This window comes from Lampetra fluviatilis, chromosome 35 (genome assembly GCF_964198595.1).
Source record: "Lampetra fluviatilis chromosome 35, kcLamFluv1.1, whole genome shotgun sequence".
NCBI lineage: Eukaryota > Metazoa > Chordata > Hyperoartia > Petromyzontiformes > Petromyzontidae > Lampetra > Lampetra fluviatilis.
The window spans coordinates 7996513-8017251 of NC_136309.1; the positions used below are offsets into that span (position 1 = coordinate 7996513).

General features: G+C 46.3%; 1 protein-coding gene across 2 annotated transcripts in view; it reads right to left on the bottom strand.

Moving 5' to 3' along the window:
* Window positions 1-19098, bottom strand: part of LOC144944593 (peripheral myelin protein 22-like) — a 34357-nt gene extending 15259 nt beyond the window's left edge. Inside the window, exons 1-2 of one of the 2 annotated variants that reach the window (XM_078872888.1) lie at window positions 18954-19098; window positions 1462-1563 (exon numbers count right to left, since the gene is read on the bottom strand). In XM_078872888.1, coding sequence (XP_078729014.1) covers window positions 1462-1539 — 78 coding nt within the window. In that variant the 5' untranslated portion in view covers window positions 1540-1563; window positions 18954-19098. Of the gene's footprint in view, window positions 1-1461; window positions 1567-18953 lie in introns of both variants that reach the window. The other variant, XM_078872886.1, reaches the window with a different exon arrangement.
* Between the last annotated feature and the right edge of the window lie 1641 nt (window positions 19099-20739).

The window sequence follows — 20739 nt, forward strand, 5'->3', positions numbered from 1 at the left end:
CGCACTTCAACCTGAAAACTCAGCGGAGGGCTACAGCAGCACTACTGGGAAAACCTACCGAGTTGTAAGGATGTGCAATTACTTAATGCATCGAATCGCCAATGACTGCGCACGCCTGCTGTTGTCAATGAGACTTGGGCCGAGGCCAAAATGTCATTGTGGTGCGATAGCAAAGGAACCCAAACTGTCCGAGGGAATTAAATGAATTATTCAGCACTTAAATTTCCGTGGCATTTCTTAGCTTTTTTTTCTTATCAGCCATCATATACACGATCGTTTTTTTACCCCCACATCACAGCCTACTACGTAACATTCTTAGAAACCAAGCCAAACACACAGAGCTCCACACTCCTGCGGGGGTGGAGGGATAAGCAGGATAGCCAGCAGGCGTCACATTTTTTTTGGTAATTTAGGTGCAGAGAATTTGGAATTTCGACCATGCGGTGTACGTACGCGTTGCAGCGCAAGCAGATTTGTGTTGAACAGCTGTTGTCAAACGTCGCTGGACTGCGAACGGGCAGCGGGCGAGTGTTTTGCATTGTCACATTCTGGGGATGCTATTATTTTTCCGCTGAAGCCTAAGGCCAAATTAACCCGTTATTTAACCGAGTTTATAAAAAAAAATAACAACGTTTTGCGCAAAACTAACAGTTGTTTCACCTATGGCAAGACCATGACAATGCAGGTAATGGCAATTATTTACCCAAATAATCCTCAAGAGCCTAGAGGCTCTCTTTCAGACAGGCCCTGCCTATATTGGGGACGTTTGGGCAATTCTATCAATGAGGCTTTGGCATGCAGGAAGAAACGAGAGTACCCAGAAAGCTCACAAACAGTCACGCACTGCAATCTCCCCGCCACCAAGAATCCCTCCGATCAGAGTCAGAATATTTATTTTATACTCGAGGAATTCGATGAGCCTCTAAAAGTCCTTTTCATAGATGTGCAGTAGGGGCGGGTCAGAACCTTACAACAACAAACAATGCAAAAAACATGATAGCACTGCAAAGTATAGGAAAGGTAAACAAATTACTTAAAATATACAAATAAAACTAAACCATGTTTATCTTACCAGGTAAAGCCCACTGAGCTATTAGCTTTTTCTTCAGAAGCGATCTGGCCACAAATGATAGCTCAACGAAGTGGCTTATCACGTGGACATTTATAACAGCCAAATACTCTAAACGCGTGTAGTCCTGGTGGTAGTCTATGCAAGTACTAACCAGGATCAACCCGACTGAGCTTCCGAGATCCGACAAGATCGGGTGTATTTAGTAATTCAAGATCAGGTGTATTTAGTAATTCGGTCATAGCACCGACCTGCTCCCGCTGCCATGTGGATGTGGAATTTCCACCACCAATTCAGAGCTGCCGATATACACAAGCAACTGCTCCAGTGGCCATTTGGGGCACGGAGATTCTCCGACTTGGCTGAACCCTGAGGTGAAACGAGATACTCACATTGTCAATGGTGGCCACAAAGAGGAGGACGATGTTCGCAATGTGCAGGATAAAGATGGAGATGAGAAGGGCAAACATCTTGCGATGATGACGGAGCTACTTCTGCTGTTGGGGAAACAAAACCAAACGAGAGAAAAGAAACATCGTCATTGTTGCGAGTACAGATTTTCCGCCGTGGTGTAACGATCTCCCGGCACGACATTTGAAACAACAGTGCAAGGTTTTTAAATCCCCCCCCCCCCCGCCGTCTGTATCCACCCAGCGGTGTAAATTGGCGCACCGCAATTAATCAGCAGGTCGCGTGTGGTGGTGGGGGGGGTAAAGTGTGGGCACTCCCACCTATTGCAAGATTATGCACACAGCGTTGGTGTATGGTGCTTTTTCTGGAAGACTTTGCAGTTTTTTCCTGGATTTTTCTGTTTGCGCATAGTCACTTTAAGATGTTTTCTTGTTCATGTTTTAGTTTTTTTTTTTGATGCGGTTGCATCCGATTCAAGGGCCGAATGGCTCACAGGGCTATACAAAATAAACTGAAAACTGAAACTGAAATATCGGACCAGCGTGGAATTATAGGACAAATATATTCCAGAAACTCCCTCTAGTGGAGGCCCTTGTGCCAGCAGTGGAATGAGCAAGTGATTCCACTTCTAAACCATTGATTTGACATGGTTACGTGTACGCACTACTATGAGCACAGCATACGTGTCATTTGAAATCAGAATCAGTATATTTATTTACCCTGGAGAAATCCGACGTGCTATATATGCTGTTTTTCACAGATGTCCAGAAGGGGCAGGGTCAGAAAGTTCCAACAAACAACACAAAAAAACGATAGGTATAGGAAAGGTAAGCAAATGACTAAAAATAAACGTCGTGATTTAATTTATTTTATTTTATACCTGCGTGACTTTACCGAAAGAACCAAAGAGTATGGATCCCTGCAGTCACGAAAACTTCAAATCTACACTAAAAATAAATTAACCAAAACTTAATCTTTTTTTATTTTACCAGTTAAAGCCCACTGGGCTATTAGTTAATTTTCAGAAGCGACCTGGACACATGATAATTCAACGAAGCTGCTTATGTGGAATTTTATAGCAGCCAAATCATCTAAGAGCATCGCAGCTGAGCATACATTTAAAAATGCAATCGCGTGGGTATGCTCCTTATATAATTATCTAGCACAACCACAGTCGCGGAAGAGTGCATTATTCCGAGTGTGTATAAATATGTAAATGTGAAACTGAAGGACACGTGTAAGTCTCTCATACGCCAGTTACAACAAACCCCACTCCCAATCCATACATGTCAGAACACTAGACGTAGCTATTACAGTAGTTTGGTCAAGTTAAGTACGTGCCCATTGATATGTATTACCTCATGCTCGTAATTATCTGGGATAGACGTTAACTACCTCGCCTTTTATGGAGGAGGTCGTGGTTTCGATCCTGACCCTGACGCCTGTTGTATTTTTGGAGTTTGTATGTCTCTCTCCCAGTGGCCGCATGGATTTTCCTCCGGGTCCTCCAGTTTTTCCCTCCACGTTTAGAATCAACGTGCGTTTAAGAGTAATTTGGCTGCTATAAATGTCTACGTGATAAGCCACTTCGTTGAGCAATCATTTGTGCCCAGGTCGCTTCTGAAAAAGAGCAATAAGCTCAATGGGCCTTACCTGGTAAAATATTAAATAGTTTAGTTCAACCTCGCTCAAATCAAGCAACGTTTCAACTATTATCAATTAAAACATTGATTGCGTCGTTTGTTTGCTGGTTGCTTCATAATTTCGGGGGCCCATGCTTAGAAATGTATTTATTTTCACAACAATTGGAATGTAGTAGGTATCAGTAGTAGCCCAAAAACTACGACTGGGGCTGTTAAGCGAAGTCACCAGGGCCTAATATTGACTTAAAGCTTTTGTGACTGCAGGAATTCATATTCTTTGGGTCTTTCGGTAAAGTCACATAGCTAGGTTCAAAGAAAATAAAACCAAAAACGACGACGTTTCGATCACAACACAAGTGATCGTCATTAGGTATAAACATATAGCGGGAGAGCTGCTGAGGCAAGAAAAAATATCCTTTAAAAGTGGCTCATGAGCAAGCAGCAGAGGCAAGCACGTTCACAATTTGCCAACAGAGTCATCAGTGCGTCGACCTTGACTACAATTACATTGTTTTCAATTGAAAGTCGCATTTTGGCTGCTCCATTAACGCTGCCAAGGGATGAAACACGACCCTTCTGTTCGTAGACTCTGTTAGTCCGTGTACACGAGCCGTTTGGGTCAATGGGACTCGCCGGCTCAAGCAGCACACACGGTGGGAGTTGGGGGGAAAACCGTGCCCAACTTACCCCACACAAAAAAAACCACACTGCTCGCCATAGTGAATGCCACACCCACCGTTGCTCACAAGACACACCAATTGTGGAGTGCGCCATTCCTTACAGGGGGTGTTTCCTTCCCGTCACCGACGTTAGGGGTTTCTCTCTATCTCACACTTCAATGAACTCTCACAAACGCTCTTTTTACTTTTATCTCTTCTCTCGGACGCACCATTTCATCATCGGCCTTGGTCAATTCCCCCGCTGGATGAAGGCCAACCCAAAGCAAGTGCCATCTTTCGCGATGCTGCGATGTAAACGATCTACGTCCTCTCCTTGGCTGCCACTAGTCATCTCGTCATCCACGCTATTTCATTTTCCCAGAGTTCCATACAAAGACCGCCGAGGCAAATGGGCTAATAATATTTAATTGGTTAACCTACGAGCAAGATTTTAATCTAGGTCAACCTCCCCCCAAATGTTTGCTTATCCACTCTTAAGCTTTATTGATTTGCTCTCCGTTTATGCTTATGTATGCCAGGCATATATGTAAATAACAAAACCATAAATCCATTCGATTAGTCATTCACATGCCGTTTATGCCAACGTGTAGCCACATCGACCACTGCCCATGGATCGTCACAATGTTTTGGGCCCACATTGTACCCCCCGACCCAAAAAAAAGGTAAATTGCTTGCACATTTGATAACCCACCCTTAGGGTGTTTTTTGGGCCTACTCATCTACACTGGCCAGACGCCTTGGAAGAGGTGGTGGCACCCACACCTTTACCCCGCCACAAGCGACGTTACCGATCGGCTAACTTTGCACTGCTGTTTCAAGCGCCGCGCCCGGCGATCGAATCGAACGGGCGACATCTGGATTGCACATTGTACAGCACTGTACTACGCAGACACAAGATCGCTTTCAAGTTTCGTCCCCCGATGTCCAACAGATCTATCACAGCACAGCATCCCTCGGGCATCACGTTAGTGCAGTGGCATTTTTTTCGTGCACACATTTAAAATCGCCACCGTCCTCAGGGAATTAAAGCATCCTTGCTACGACTCGAAACAACAACACACTTCTTACAGGAATGCAGCAATTGTGTATTTTGTTTTCCTTTTTGGGTTTCCCGTCGAGTTTATGACCGGGGGACTACCCCTGCCTGCTTAACTTGGGGTGCTGGGAGTGGTGGTTGTGTCTGACAGGCTCAGGTTTCATGGCGCTGCAGCTGAGACGCTGGCTTTGTATACAGCCGGTCTCTAATTACCCCTCCTCAACGCCCCCACCACCCTGGTTTTCACCAGGCAAAGGCGTGCACGCACATTTTTAAACCCCAACGGCCAAGCGCGTGGGGGACCGCACCAATGAAAAACAAGGGCCAGCGCTTCAGCCATTTTGCTCGTCCTTTTTTTCCCCAACACATTTAAAGCGTTTTAGAGCTCCATCCCACGTGTTGCATAATTGTCCGATGTTTCGCTCCACGCACCGGGAGCTTCCCCACCCCGCCCCCCTCCGAGGAAACGAATTTGGGAGCTGATGACGGGGAAAAAAAATCGGAGCTCAATTCATTGGGCTGAAAAAGCACCACCCCACCCCCAACTCCCACAGCACGTGGAGCGAAACGTCGGGACATCGTGCCCAGTGACACACAGCAACGTGGGCACAACGAAACGCATCGCAAAGCCTTGGTAGCAGCACAACGGGTGAAACCTACGCGGTAGTCGGGAGTCCTGCAATTTTCGAGTTACGTCGAAAGACATCACTTGCTCCCAAAACTCTGCTGTTGTATGGGACTATTTTTTTTCTTTCTTTCTACATACATCACCGCGTTACTTTTTAGTCTCCAGCACTTTCAAACGAAATCTGACGACGCAACAACATCATCGCGACCGGGCGCTTCAAATTATTGGAGATTTTATTTTTTATAATCCTAAAGTACTGCAGTAAATTCTATACGATGTGACGTACCGTTGTTAAGTAAGAACAGTTGAATAATAGAGCACACGTTTCTCGCATTAGGAGGCATTCGAGAAACCCAAGGCGTGCGCTTGGTCGTCAGTGAAGTTTGCTGGTGCCCCAACGAGAGAAGGTGAATATGTGAGAACATACCACTGGTAAACATCGACTTTTATGTTGAGGCGATTGTCTGTGCACAGCCTTCGGGCAGCTTAAGTGGCTCCTCCATTATTAAAAGAGGGCAGCTTTTCAATGGCAAGAGAAAGAAAGGGCGTATTTTATTAAAGAATGTGGGGCACTAAATCAGCGTCATGTCAAACTTCTATCCCAAACGTTCAAAGAGAAGACGGTGCAAACCCCCTCCTGCTACGCGTAAGGGGGTACCAATGGTGTTTACTGTCGCAATGTCTGCCGTTTATCCGTGGATAGTATTCCTGTTATCTGTAAATAAACACAAATATTGCACAGCAATTCATATGCTTGGTTCTTTCGGTAAAGTCACGTAAATAGAAAACAAAAAATAAAATTCAAATGCAGTCACGAAAGCTTCAAATTAAGAATGTAAATAAAATAAAAATCAGAAAACCCCACGACGTTTCGATCGCAACACAAGCGGTCTTCATCAGGCGGAGAGAAAAGTGGGGGGCTATTCATCACATTGCCCCACGGAGTGAAGAAGGAGCTGCATCACATTGCACAGCATTTGCCACCTCCTCTGCTGGGCACCCCCTCTTATCCAGAGAAATATGCAGATATTTAAAATAAAGTTATGAATTTGGTGCTTTCAGGAGACCGACTTCCAAATGGATCGTTATCTGGGGATAAGCGCGGAGACTTATGCACGGATAAGCGTGTACATTGGGACGTATTGATGCGCATGTAATGTGATTTTCCACATCAATTCGGGGGTGTGGATATGGGAGAAGAGCGGATAGCAGCGATTCACATAATAAGATTGTAACCAAAGTGCAGCGCTTCACAAAGCTGATTTTTCACTCCGCGGGGCACACTTTCCAGCTTGCTCCGGACACCAAACCGAAACACCACCGTGGGCCCGGATGGGTGAGTGTAAGCGGCTGCGTGTGTAGCGGGCCCAACTCTACGCATGTGCGTGCAAACCGAGAGAGTTGACAGGGCAGGGTGTTGGCGGATGTCTTCTGCCATATTGCGCCGTGACCAATGGGAGAGGGGTGGGAGGTGGGGGCGGGTCTGGATTGGCCACTGAACGGCACGGGCGGAGGAGAGTTTCGTTTTTCCTAGTTGGAGATCAGTGAGGTTCTTTCATCTTCTGCAATTCCGAAAATGCCGCGGTGGCAGAGGCATGCCGGTTGAGAAACACTGCCGTCGTTGGATATGCAAAGTTTTTAGCCGGGTCACGAAGCTGACGTTGTGTGGGATGATTTACAGCCGAGGAATTAACAAAAACATAAATATGAACATACCGTACAATCATGATCCGGACGGGTTCACGCTGGGACTACTTCCAAGAAAAGTACACGGGCACAGACGTGTTACATCACTGTACAGAGTAGGCTGTGTGCTTTTCTTTTTTGTGCTGCCTGTTCACTAATATTGCGTTGTTCCCTGGTCAATTTTGTTTAACAAAAATTGCAGAACTTGCTGCCTCCCATCTTACGGAATAGGTTTCAGTCCTCAGTGTGTGCACTGATGCAGTTCACTTCATGGTTAGTTCAAACATTAAAGCTTAGGCATGGTAACAGGTTTTGAATGGGCTTATTGAGATTTATAATTTCTGCATTTAATTCAATGAATTGTGCGTGGGTCTCATTTATAGACTGACAAAATTAGTTGGCAGACATTTTACAGACAGCCACAGAACTGGCTTTCAGCACCCTTTAAATACAACTAATAATTGTAACTTCATTATCTCCATCAAAGAAATTGCAGGGTGTCCCTGCATTTTGGGATGTTGGCCCAATTCCTTAATGAGCATTTTGCACATGGGAAAAAACTCAAGGGCCTGGAGAAACCACACAACCGATTTGGTGAGAACCCTTTGAGATCTGTGCAGATCGTGCTGACCTGCTTGCTGTGCTGCCTTTTACTTGGCCACCCAAGTACCCCTTACAAGTTAGCAGTCTGGGTGCGGCATCATGAAATCTGTACAAGTCACCAACCTTGTCTCCAAAGTACTGTAATTTGATTAATTGGCACCGTGTGGTAAAACCACACCTACGAAGAGGCAACCCTCAAAACCCCGAAACATAAATCTGTCCATGTATTCCAGCAATATATTTGCTGTACTGCTTCCTACAGGTATGCCATGTAAATGTAAAGGGCTGTCTCCTACAGGCAACCTCTCTGCATGAACCACCAACCTCCCTGCCTTTGAATTAATTCAATCACTGCAAATGTTTAGCCACACTGATCAAAAAAGTCCGATGACCAATGAATGTGGCACTTACAGTCGTACATTTATGGTGTAGGTGGTGGAGTGATGGCGTGAGTTCGATTCCTGAACTCATTTCTCTTTCATCCACGTCCCGAGTTGATCACTTTTTCTAATAAAAATGCTTCCTATTATCCGTGTGCTTTGACAGATAATAGGAGTCACCCAGAAGCTGCAGCTAATTCATCCCATCATCCACACCTTGCTGTGGTATTGACCTGACCATAGTTGACTGGGAAGAAATGGGCAAGTGTGGATTAGACCGTCATCTGTAAGTGGTAGTTAAGTATCCCAGTATCCGCATTTATCTCTTCGACAAGTGAAAAACTGTCCCCTTTACTGTGTGTACTGTGTATACAATACAGTACTAGGAATATTCCTACAGGACACGCTTTGTGATCATTTAGTTGATAGCCCAAGAGAGCCAAAAGAGTTGGAGAATGTTCAAATTGATTTGTCGCCTCTAAATTCATTGCTGCTGATACGCAACATTAAGACTTTACAACGCCTCTTTATAACACTTTAATAAAACTGTTACAATTTTTTGTCCTTGAATAATGTGGAAACAGGTGTAATTCGTGAGAAACGTCAATGGTAATTACCGTCCACCTAGCAACGATTCAGTATTTTCCGCACAAAATGTACTTATGGGGTAATTTTCAAATCATCGATTTGCACAATGTCGTTACTCTTCTTGCAAATGACACCATGAACCCTTTAGCATCCGCCCGACAGCGAACAACGCACTCCGTCAGTGCGTACGTGTACTTTACAGCCCTGCGACGGTAAATCGAATCGGCAACCACGTGTGTTCTCAGCCAGTGGTGAACTTGCTAACCCTCGACTATCCAGCCACCCAAATAAAAGATTATCGACACCTGTGTGTGCTACTTGCCACGGACCGACATATACAGAAGAAATCCTCTTAACCACGGTGATAGGGGTAGCGATCCTATTATCTGTGGGATTATCGGCCAATTCGCCGCACCTATCCTTTGGGGAAAAATGCGGATAACAGCGTGAATTATCCGTGAAAAATGTGCAAACGAACGGGAAGCTGCTCTGCACAACAGGTATGGTAACCCCATGGATAATCAAGGATAACTGCTAAGATAATGGCCACGGGTAACAGTAATTTTCGTACATCCTACTTATATTTTCCGTCAAAACGGATATCAGTGGCAAGTAATAAGGTTGCGGATGAGAAGATTTTCTACAGAAACCCAGTGCAAAACACTGTCGTGTGTGTCAGAAGCTGTCAAAACATGCACAACAGTTACCACGATGATTCCATAAACCACTGGGTGTTATGGAGGGACCGTGCCTGAGATAAACTCACGTCATTACTCTGCAGAATAACTGATAATGATAAAAAATGAAAAACCTCCATCGCCATGGCAATGTGTTTCACTGCCTGCCGATATCATCGATAGACGTGTTAGCGCTTTGATGAATAAGCGGTGAGACTGCGGCCAATCCAGCACGCCCTGCGTAAAGAATTCACGTAAACATTTACAACTGCACCACACTTGGATACGTCATTGGGATGCGTTTCTTAGCGAGTAGTGTGCAAATGTTTTTTAAAACTCTGTAAGGCTTTGTGGGGTTGTTTTTTTTTTACGCGCTAAACTTTTTACCGTAGTTTCGTGCCTCATTGTCAGGAGCCAGGGCGGAGCAGTTAAACGATCATTAAAAACGGCACCGTAATATAAACCACACCACTGGCTTTCTTCCCGTCATCTTTCCCCATCTCAGGTGTGCCCAACTGATCGAATGTTCTGGGTGTGCTCGGTGAGTTTCGTTCCCATTAAGGCTCGTGACACGTCTCCCCTCAGGTTCAGACATGCGTTTGGGCAAAGTAAGCGGGGGCGAATGCTTCAAACTGCAGTGGGTTCCGCATACAGTGCATTTTTTTTTGTTCGCTCCAACAGGCAAGCGGCCAAGATGAATGCACTCCGGCGGCATATACTGAACACTTGGGGAAATCTGGTCGTGAAAACGATGTAACGGATATCTCATGGCTTGAGTACAAAAGCGTACGCAGAGAGAGAGAGAGGCAAGGGGGGAAACGTATACACAAGGGAGCACGTGGCATCTGATGCGAATTATTTCTGCCAGGAAAGTCTCACCGAGGCTGAGGACTTCTTCTTGGTAGGATCCTGCCTGTGAATGTTTGGATGTTAACGCCACTTATGAGCTTGGGGCATGTGGCAGGAAACCAGAATAGAATATACGTAGAAAAGCCCATGCATATGAGGGGATACAGCGAAAAACTCGGCACAGATAGGTTCAATCCACAGATTCAATTGAACAGAGTGGACCAATTCTGCAGAGTGTGTACCCATTACCATCTCCAAGCACCTCTCAGCCTCAAGGCTGTAACACCTGGTATGCAAGGGTGATCATCCATCCAAGTAAAAAGCAGGCATGGCCATCCTTAAGCTTTTGGAATTTTTGGTCATTGGTAAATATTCCATTCTCATAGAGCAATTCAGATTGATAGTACAGTTCTGTATATTCTTGGCAGGGATATTGTGGTCAATAAAACAAGAATAAAATACAAGTAAAAAAACGAAGGGCTCCTTTAATTTCCAGAATAAAATGTAATAACATTATAGTCTATCGACCTAAGGATGGTCTGGCCCAATATATTCCAGCAGCATTTATAAAAGGTATATGGTTTGTCTTCAAATACATTTTTATAATAAATTTATTTAAAAAGCCAAGCGGTTGATCGACTTTAATTCCAACTTGGTGATGGCGCAGACCCTTTCCTGTTTGTTTATTTACTATGATTGTACTTCCTGCCACACAGGGCGGAGAGAGTGGTATACAGTGGCTCACACCACGCTCTGTGAACCTGGCGACACGAATTTGATTCCTGGCCACACCTAACGTCAGTTGGCAAGTGATCGGCGAGAACCAGTCCTGCCCTCCTGCCACTTCACCAACCGGTACTGGGGCCTGCGTGGTGAAGTGTGGTCAAACCTCCCCTGCTGTGCCAACATAGCATGGAGAGAGCATTCATCATCCATCGGTGGATTGGGAATGGATGCCATTTATTAGTTATTCGATTTGCTTTATTCTACTTCCCAAGATATTTCGGTGGATTTTACATGACGTTGTTGGCAGAGCAAGGCATAATTCGACAATAGAGTGCAACACGTGTACTTTATTTAATTCCAGTCCGTTTAATTACACCATATAACCCTTGCGAGTGAAACTTGTACGAATACATGCACGTTTATTTTCCATTCAATCAAGGCATTGTAAGAGTTTCACTATGCGTGCATTGTTCCCGCACAACTGTGGCGGACGTAGGCCTAGTTTAACACAGACTGGGAAGGAGAAAGAAAAAGAAAACAATCGCTGCTCCGCAGAACTGCCCCGAGTTAAGGGTCATTTCCCAAAACATCAACCTGCCATCAAGTCAGGCCTCCTATGACGCGTCTTTTCATAACGCGAATTGGCTATAACGCGATTAATGTATTGGGGAACACATTTTTCATCACGCGGATTCGAATTTTATACAATGCGATAAAGTGAACGGAGCTACGTCGCACGAGTAAGAATAAGCGTTTGTACGGCTGCCTCGACGTAACATCACACAAGGTGGGATGCTGCTGGATACTTCTAGATGCTATCCACGCACCTCAGTCTTTGTTCAGCCTGTGTACGCATCTCCCGTGTTATCGAGGACTGTGCTTAACCCCAAATATTATATATTATTCATTATAACGCCATTATTCCATAACGCGGTGTTTTTCAGGAACGCAACTACTACCGTGTCATAGGAGAAAAGAGACTTACATTGTTCTGTTAGATTGACGGTGTCCGTGACGTTTCTGTCGGTGGCTTCTCACTTCAACCTAAAATTAGTGTCTGTTTGTGGTGCTCAACACCATTGTTAAGCGGCCGGGTGTTGACCACGGTGCGGGCGCTGGTTCTAAAGCTGCTGTTGCAGCTACTCGCTAACCGCACGGTCCTCGGCAAATCGTGACGACGTTACTAAAATGGGGATCGTTTTTGCATTCAGTTGTCCGACGTGCATTTGTGTGCAGACCTCAGGGCAGCCGCAGGTATGAGTGGAGAGATCTGTGCGCCCCACCTGGCTAGGGAATGTAAAAATTGTAACTCGGGCACGCCAAGCTAAAAGTTTTACGTGTACGAGCATGTTAAAAATGGACAGTTGTACAGTAATCTTGTTCAAGCACTATTTAGAATTCATGATGCCCTGTAGTTTCGTTTAGTTTTTAACTTACACGGTATTTTTGAAGCATGTATTGAATTTCCATAAAAAGGCATTGGAAACCAAGGCATGATTTTTAATGCACTTTGTGCAGTTGTCCTGTTAACCTGTGTTTTGGGTTAAAACCAGGAAAAGCATGTAAACTTTTACTCATAACATCGAGAGACAGGACAGAAAGAGGAACGAGTGCTTGAGAGAACGTGCGCATGTTTAGGGACGTGAAACGCTGCACGTGAGATCAAAACTGTTGAGAAAAGTTGGCGGTGTGTGCACAGGAGACGAGATTAGAATGAGATGATGGCCGACGGGTCAATAATAACGACCGAGTGGCAGCCAATGGTTGGAAAGCGCACGAGAGTACATCCACCGGGGGAGATAGAGCAAAGAAACCAGTTCACGTTACAGATGCCAGGTGGCTTGTTTTTGCATCGCAGAATGACGAAAGACGTTGGAAGCTTGGGGAGGGGGCCTTCATCCAGGGAGTGGACGGATCATGGTTCATGATATTGCAACCTTCATCCGCACTTCCGATTAGCACGGCTGGCTACGTACGGTACGAAAGAAGTTCAACATACGTAGATGCAGTACTTGTTGCGACTCAAAATGCTACAGGCACAATCCAGTAGGCCTTACAATGCACAGATCACATTGGCAGCAACTCAACAATTCCCTCCCAGAGCTTGGGGCGAGGGCCTAGTATGTTTTGAACTTGCATGCCCCAATTGGTTGAGCGAAACATCCGAACCATTTTCCTCTCTTTGTGCCACGTGCATTAAAGCAACCAGTTCGAAAAAAAGTAAAGTCCAAGCGTCTGTGATCAATCGAGCATCGGGGTGGTGCTCGTCTCACTGGTGGCTCTGAGCCACTCGTGGAAATTCCACATTCCCATGGTGTGCGCATGAGCCGAACAGGGTAGCATCACACTTATGGTTACACGTAAAGTTCAGTGCGACATGCCAACTTGTCAATCTACTGCTGGATGGCGTTCTCCTCCACACCGTGCGGGTGACGATGGTTAATTGACCATACTTCACCGCACTGGTCGGTGCGGGTTGATGAAAAGTCAGGGAGGGGGGGGAATTACAGAACAGATTTTACTGCGCTGTCCTCTGCTGCTCACAACACCTATGCTGTACATTGTTTGTGCATGGGTGGTCGCCCGTGCGAGCTCTGTCCATTCTTAACTCTGCTTAGTTTTCAAGGTATTAGGGGCGGGGGAGGCAGGCACATTCCGGGATGAATTGGTCATGGCGATTAATAGCACATGTATACACATCTAAATGCAACGTTGAAAGACAAGATAAATACTGTGCAGTGTAAAGTACAGTACAGAGGCACACGAGTACTGTATCTATATGCCAACACGGCCTCCAGATAACACTGCTAGAAACACACTTTACTACAATGCATTTCAGGAACAAGAAGTGTATGCTTGCCGGTATAATATCATTGTTCAATGTTGTTTTACGTGCAAAGTGATTTCCTGTATTTATCTACGTTACATTTTTATGGAATTTTAGAGCGTGCAAGTCCTTCACATGGGCTCCTGTTGATATTTATATCAAGCTCAATTGAGCAACGTCTCCATCTGCATGGAGATGTCTGTGAAAAAGAGCTTCATAGCTCATCGGATTTCTCCAGAATGAACACGGCTTCTCATTCTGACATCATGATAATTATATTTCAATTCAGCCGGGATCAATTCACCATCATCATCATCACAGTGGTGGTGGTGGGGGGGAGGTCAGTAAAATTTTCACCACCTTGTTGGAATCACGTGAGTGGGGAAGTCAATAGTTGTTGTCTATGACCACAATGTGACCTGCCCCAAGGAATGTCCACTACTGGTTTGGGGTCGACCAATGAGGTTTGCACATGAGGGCACTGTTGACCTTTTTTACAAGCTGTGGCATCTTTACCCGTGTTCAACCCTGCTGCAACCGCTTAAGAAAACACTCCTAACCTTTTGCCCCTTTGAACTGTCTCCTTGAAGAGCATTTGCTTAGAATGAATACATCATCCCACTTTGATCCAACGTCGTGCCAAAAACTATATATACAACAAATCTGATGAGACAATGTTGGTAGATGCTGTAGATAAGCAGATGATACTGTGAATGACGTTTATTTAAACCAGTGATAGCCCATCAACCTTTTATTTAAACGAGGTGGGAGCCCATTTTTCGGAGTGTTGTTTTCTGGATTTTGAGGGCGAATTGGGTTCCAAAATCGTAACTTGGACTAAAAAATAAACCCCACAGAATTGGACGTTGCATTTTAAACTTTTAACGTCCAATGTTGCTGTATTAATATACTAAACTATTAATAATAAGAGTTTTCAGGGAAGATGCGTTTTCCCCCATTAATATAAAAAACACTTTTATCTGTAAGTTTCTATAACTCAAAAGGACTGGTTCGTCAAATAGTATAATCAATTACATCGTAGGACCATGCTTGACAAATATATGAAAAGAGGGGTTTAACAGTGGCTTATTTTACAACAAATCTCTGGGAAAATTGACAACTCAAGTTATGATTGTCTTGTGAATGTTCATATTTATTCGTTTAAAAAAAGCATTAGCCACTTCCGTTGTACCGATACACAACACGCGTTTCAAAATGTGTCAAATGTAACACAGATTGTGTCAAATGTGAACAAACTGTCGGCCCTTTTCAAGGAGGTACACACACACATACCGTGTTTAACCTAAATTGTCTTATGTTTGTTATTGTTTGACTTGCATCCCACTGGGATTTTTGCACACATCATTGATATACGGTGCTTTTTCTGGAAGACTTTGCTGTTTTTTTCCTGGATTTTTCTGTTTGTGCATAGTCACTTTAAGATGTTTCTTGTTCATGTTTTTGTTTGTTGTGGTTGCACCCAATTCAAGAGCCGAATGGCTCACAGGGCTATACCAAATAAATGAAACTGAAACCCACATACCGTGTCAACCCATACGGTTTATCCGTATTCTTGTGCAGGGAAATTTAGGTCCATAAGGCGTACAACGAGTTTCAAAACGGGCAAAAAATACAAACACATTTTCTAATTGTGTTTCCTCCCTTGTGATGGGACTTTGTTAGGCTTAACGTTAAGATGTATAAGGGCACGGGGGTGACCAATAAGGTCTGTAATAAGGGGTGACAGGTATGGACACACACAGATCACTTAACAAAATGACCGACCCATTCTGATACAGTACAACAACAACGAACGTGTTCCAAGTCAGCGCTCTTTATTTATCTGTCCCACATGAAGTGCTAGCAAACTTTACCACCGTGAAATCCACAGCTGTTGCCGACCTCTTTAAAAACACACGAGCAGGAACCGTTACGGGTTATAGGGGTGTTGGACAATGCCGTCCGTGGAAGTTAGAGGCCTCCGTTTTGAAATTAGGCGGGAAAAGGCACAAAAGGCACCAGCCCCCATGCAACTAACCCCCAGGGGTCACCCACAACGCCAACTAAGTCCACGATGTGTGCGCGTGTACGGCCAGTGGGGGGAGCGATAGTGTGAGCGGTTGGCGCTATACGGACCCAGAGAGCCGAGTTCGACTCCCGATCACGGCCACCGATACCGGTGACGATTATCTCTGAACCGGTCCTGGGCCTCCTCCTCCCCATCGGTCGACTCAGCCTCAAATTCAATACATGCTTCTAAAATAAACATCGCCACTGGGGGAGACGAAGGCGGCCGGGCGTGGTGCCGGCCACCAAACAACCCCCTCGTGTGCCACAGTGCCGGCCTTCATAAGGTGCTGCTCGCTAACAGCACTTGCCCCTGCAGTCTGTTAAGGCTATGCGGGGGATCTTTGTTTGTAAACCACATCCAACACAATATTTTGCACAAAATCCCCACCCCACACACTCGTTCCAGCACGCCTTACACCTCTACGTGTTCTGCAAATTGGAAGTGGAGGAGGTGGGTTGATGTGGCAGATATCAATGCAGCGTTTGTCTAAAGGCAACGCACAGCAGCGTAGTTGTCCATAATATAGGTTTTTGGGTCAGATCGCGTTATTTCTAAATGTGTCGTAACCCTCCACCACCCGACATGGCCAAACAGTAAAAAAATGTGTCACGTTTTTTAAAGGACAAAATAATTCACTTATTTAGCCCACCGGTGTGTTGAAGAAAGAATCAACAGCGTAGTTGTAGTGAGTGTAATGTCGATGTGATCAAATGTCGCTGCGACTCCACGTTGGAAAGTGGTTTCCGGCAAATCGAGTTTGGACTTCAGGCGGATGTTTCGTGATCCTAAAATGATGATGCACTCTGCATATATCTCATCTATCTTGTAGCGATGTTGTGATGTGTGTCAATGCAGTAGGGTTACTGCAAGTTATACGGTCTTGTTCATAACTTTTAAAACGAAATAAACGTTACCCATAGTCTCATAAAAGGCTGGTGTCAGAGCTGCATTTACACACACACCGAGGGCGACTGGATACATGCCTCACTCAGCAATGTACTGGCCAACACAAATCTTTTGACAAAACAAACAGCGTTATTAATCGTGATAGAAAACTCGGACATATGAACCGCGTTTCCCCCGCCAGGCCGTTTAAATTAAGTTTAATAATTACACACCGCTTACCCCACCACATGCTTTCTTATTGAATCTAAAAGCCAGTAAATACGTGTACACAAGATTAATACTGACTGAATACATCATTACTAAGTCCGCCACGTGTTTGCTACACTGTATATGGCATAAGCTATATTGAAAGAAAAAAAATGTTGAAAATACAAAACTTTGTAATAAAGTCTGCATCGGTGTTTATTATAGCAAAGACAAGTTGACCGAATTTTTTTTTAAACAACGAAAATTCCACATTGTCTACAGGATAATCCAAGTCCCCAACACAACAACCTCTCATCTTACTCGTGTTGTCCACTCGCTCGCCTTGTGTTGTGACGAGTCGTTGGGTGCACACTTTTATGAGACTAATTAAAATCCGAGTACTTGTAGGTAGTAGGTACACACTCGTTGCATACCGAGTATGCCAACAGTTTGATGTTGGTAGTGGTGCAAAACCACAATTACACTCAGCACATCCGTCAACAACGCTGCTGTTCCGTTGATATTGATTACAATACTGAGGTTTATTTTGTTTAAAAATCGCTGTGATATGAATGTAGACGTATGACAAATACGAGAATACCGAGCATGATCAGGCACATGTTACACTGCCACGATGCAATGCATGCTTCCAAGAAATATATCCAAGGATGTAAACGTATGCCTGTCCGAGTATAGTACGTGAAGTGCATCAGGTAAGAGATATATGCACGGTCGATGGAGATTGTCGGCCAAGAACAGAATTAAGTGCACGCATTCAATGTGCATGGTAAGAGAATGCATGCGTATTTGCATGGTGTAGATCATAATTAGGATGCGATAATGCTGTCAAAGAGTACACAAATTGATGAAGGATCAGAGCAAACAATGTCCAGCCCTTTGTCAATGTCCCACTGATGGATGACTGAATGCATCCCAACGCCGTGGAATTTCTGTTTGACCATACTTCGCCACGCTGGTAAGCGCGTGTTGGTCAAGGGTGGGCTAGGCGTGGGAGCGGTGGGGCTGGGGCTAGAACCGATCGATTCTGGCAGATATCACCGGCAAACTGATGTTAGCCGTGGCCAGGAATGGGAATCGGGTGGCGTTGACCACAGCGCCACCGCCCCAGAGTTCAGGCTGCAGAATACCGAGCACGCGTGATTTTGCGATAAGCCTATGGCGGTGGAGAAAATTGACAATTGTTGTATTGTGCGCAGATGTCCCACCCCTCCCCCCAACAGCTATGCTCCCCACTAACCCAGCGTGGTGAAGTATGGTCAAATAACCCCCCCTCCCTCTCTCTCTATCTCTCCACCACCCCCCCAAAACCATCGCGACCACTAAAGCAGGCGCGTTGGGGGAAGCGTTCATTCAGCAGTGGACTTAAAAGCCGTGACATTTTTAATGCGCATGTGGTCGTATAAAGGGGCGTGTGCGTGATCAACAGTTTAAAAGGGTTTTTTTTCTTCTCGAACAAAAAAGTGTACAGTCACATGGGTGTAGGCAAAGGGCGTTAAAAAGCTCGTCTGTGAAAGTATTATCAGGGTATATTTATTAATTTGTGCCAGTAGGCGCCACGGTGGCGAAATGTTAACTACCTCGCCTGGTACACAGGAGGGCGTGGGTTCGATCCCCCAACCCTGACCGCTTGCTCGACATTTGGAGTTTGCGTGTCTCGCTCTCCCCGTGGTCGCGTGGAATTTTATCCCAACTCCTCCGGGTTTCCCCCACTCCACGTTCAGAATCAACAATCACGCGTTTCGAGTTATTCGGGCTGCTTTAAACATCACTAAAGCCACTTCGTTGAACAATCATTTGAGATAGGCAGCTCTCTGGTGAAAAAAGACCTAAAATAGCTGAGTGGGCCCTTACTTGACAAAACTAAAAAAAGTTTAAATTTATAGTATGTAATAATAATAATGTGTGTGTCTGCAGGGTTAGAGGAGGAGATATAATGGTTGCGTACTGGAGATGCTCTGCAACTCACTTTTGGCGGGTGAAGAAGAAAGTGCTGCTGCTGCTTCGCTCTCTCTCTCTCACGGGGGTTGCTCCTTGGAATCGCCTCTCGCTCGCTCCGCTTCTCGTCTCGCTGTGAGTGAGAGTAGGGACGGCTTTGCGCTTCGAGCACATCCCTCCACCACACCCACACACATCCCCCCCCACACACACATCCCCCCACACACACATCCCCCCCACACACTCCCCACACACACACATCCCCCCCCCACACACACATCCCCCCACACACACATCCCCCCCACACACACACATCACCCCCCCACACACACATCCCCCACACACACACACACACACCCCCCACACACACACATCCCCCCACACACACCCCACACACACACTCCCCACACACACCCCACACACACATCTCCCCCACACCCCCCACACACACACACATCCCACCACACCCCACACACACACATCCCCCCACACACACCCCCCACACATCCCACACCCACACCCCCCACACACACCCCACACACACATCTCCCCCACACCCCCCACACACACACACATCCCACCACACCCCCCCCCACACACACACATCCCCCCCCCCACACACACATCCCCCCACACACACCCCCCACACATCCCACACCCACACCCCCCACACACACACTCCACACACACACATCCCACCACACCCCCCACACACATCCCACACACCCCAGCCCCCTCTAGAGCTCACTCCACTCACACACACCCCCAACACACACATCCCCATACCCCCACACACACATCCCCCCACACACACCCCACACACACACACATCCCCCCCACACACACACATCCCCCACACCCCCCCACACACACACATCCCACACACACACCCCCCACACATACACCCCCCCCCACACACACCCCAGCCCCCTCTAGAGCTCACTCCACTCACACACACGCGAGGCTACGCCCCATGCTCATGTTGGCGTTTGTCATCTTCTCCCCCACCCCCCACCACCGCTCACTCTCCCACCCACGGACACACAAAGACAAAGATCCACAGCCCCCCCCCGTATAGCCTTCACAGACTGTTGGGGCAAGTGCTGTTAGCGAGCACGGCGTACGAGGGAGGGGGGGGTGACCAGCACCACGCCCGGCCGCCTTTGTCTCCCCAGTGGACGGTGTTTACTACACACCGCACAAGGGTACTCATTTGTGGCTGAGTCGACCTAAGGGAGGCCCACGACCGGTTCACATAATCGTCACTACTGGTGTTGGCCGTGTGCGCAGCGCGCTAACCACTGCTACACTACCGCCTCCCACACCCACACATTCACACACACGCACATCCCTGTGCCCTCTGACCTCTACCAAACTACCCCCCCCCCCGTTTCCCCTCCCATCCACCCGCCCTTGCACCCCCCCCCCACAGAACACCCACACAGACTCCCTGCCAAAATGTCCTTCCCTCCCCCACGACTAAAACCACGATCCATCCCCACGCCGCTCCCCAATCCCTCCTCTTCCCCCCCCCAGCCACCACCTCGCCTCCTACTCCCTGCCTCTCCCCTCCCACCACAACCACCACCACTCCCAACTCACCCCCACCAGCTCACCCCACGCACTCACTCACAACTCTTTTCCCCCTGCACTGAAAAACGCATTCCATTCTTGGCTACTGTATGTTGAAGGCTGTGAGCTGGCCAAGGCGTGTTTACGAAGCACGAACACACCTCCTCGTGCTATAAAGCCTTTCATTTCGTTAAATGTGCTCAAGGTATTTTGTTGTTGTTGTTGTGAGTTGTTGCACCATTTAC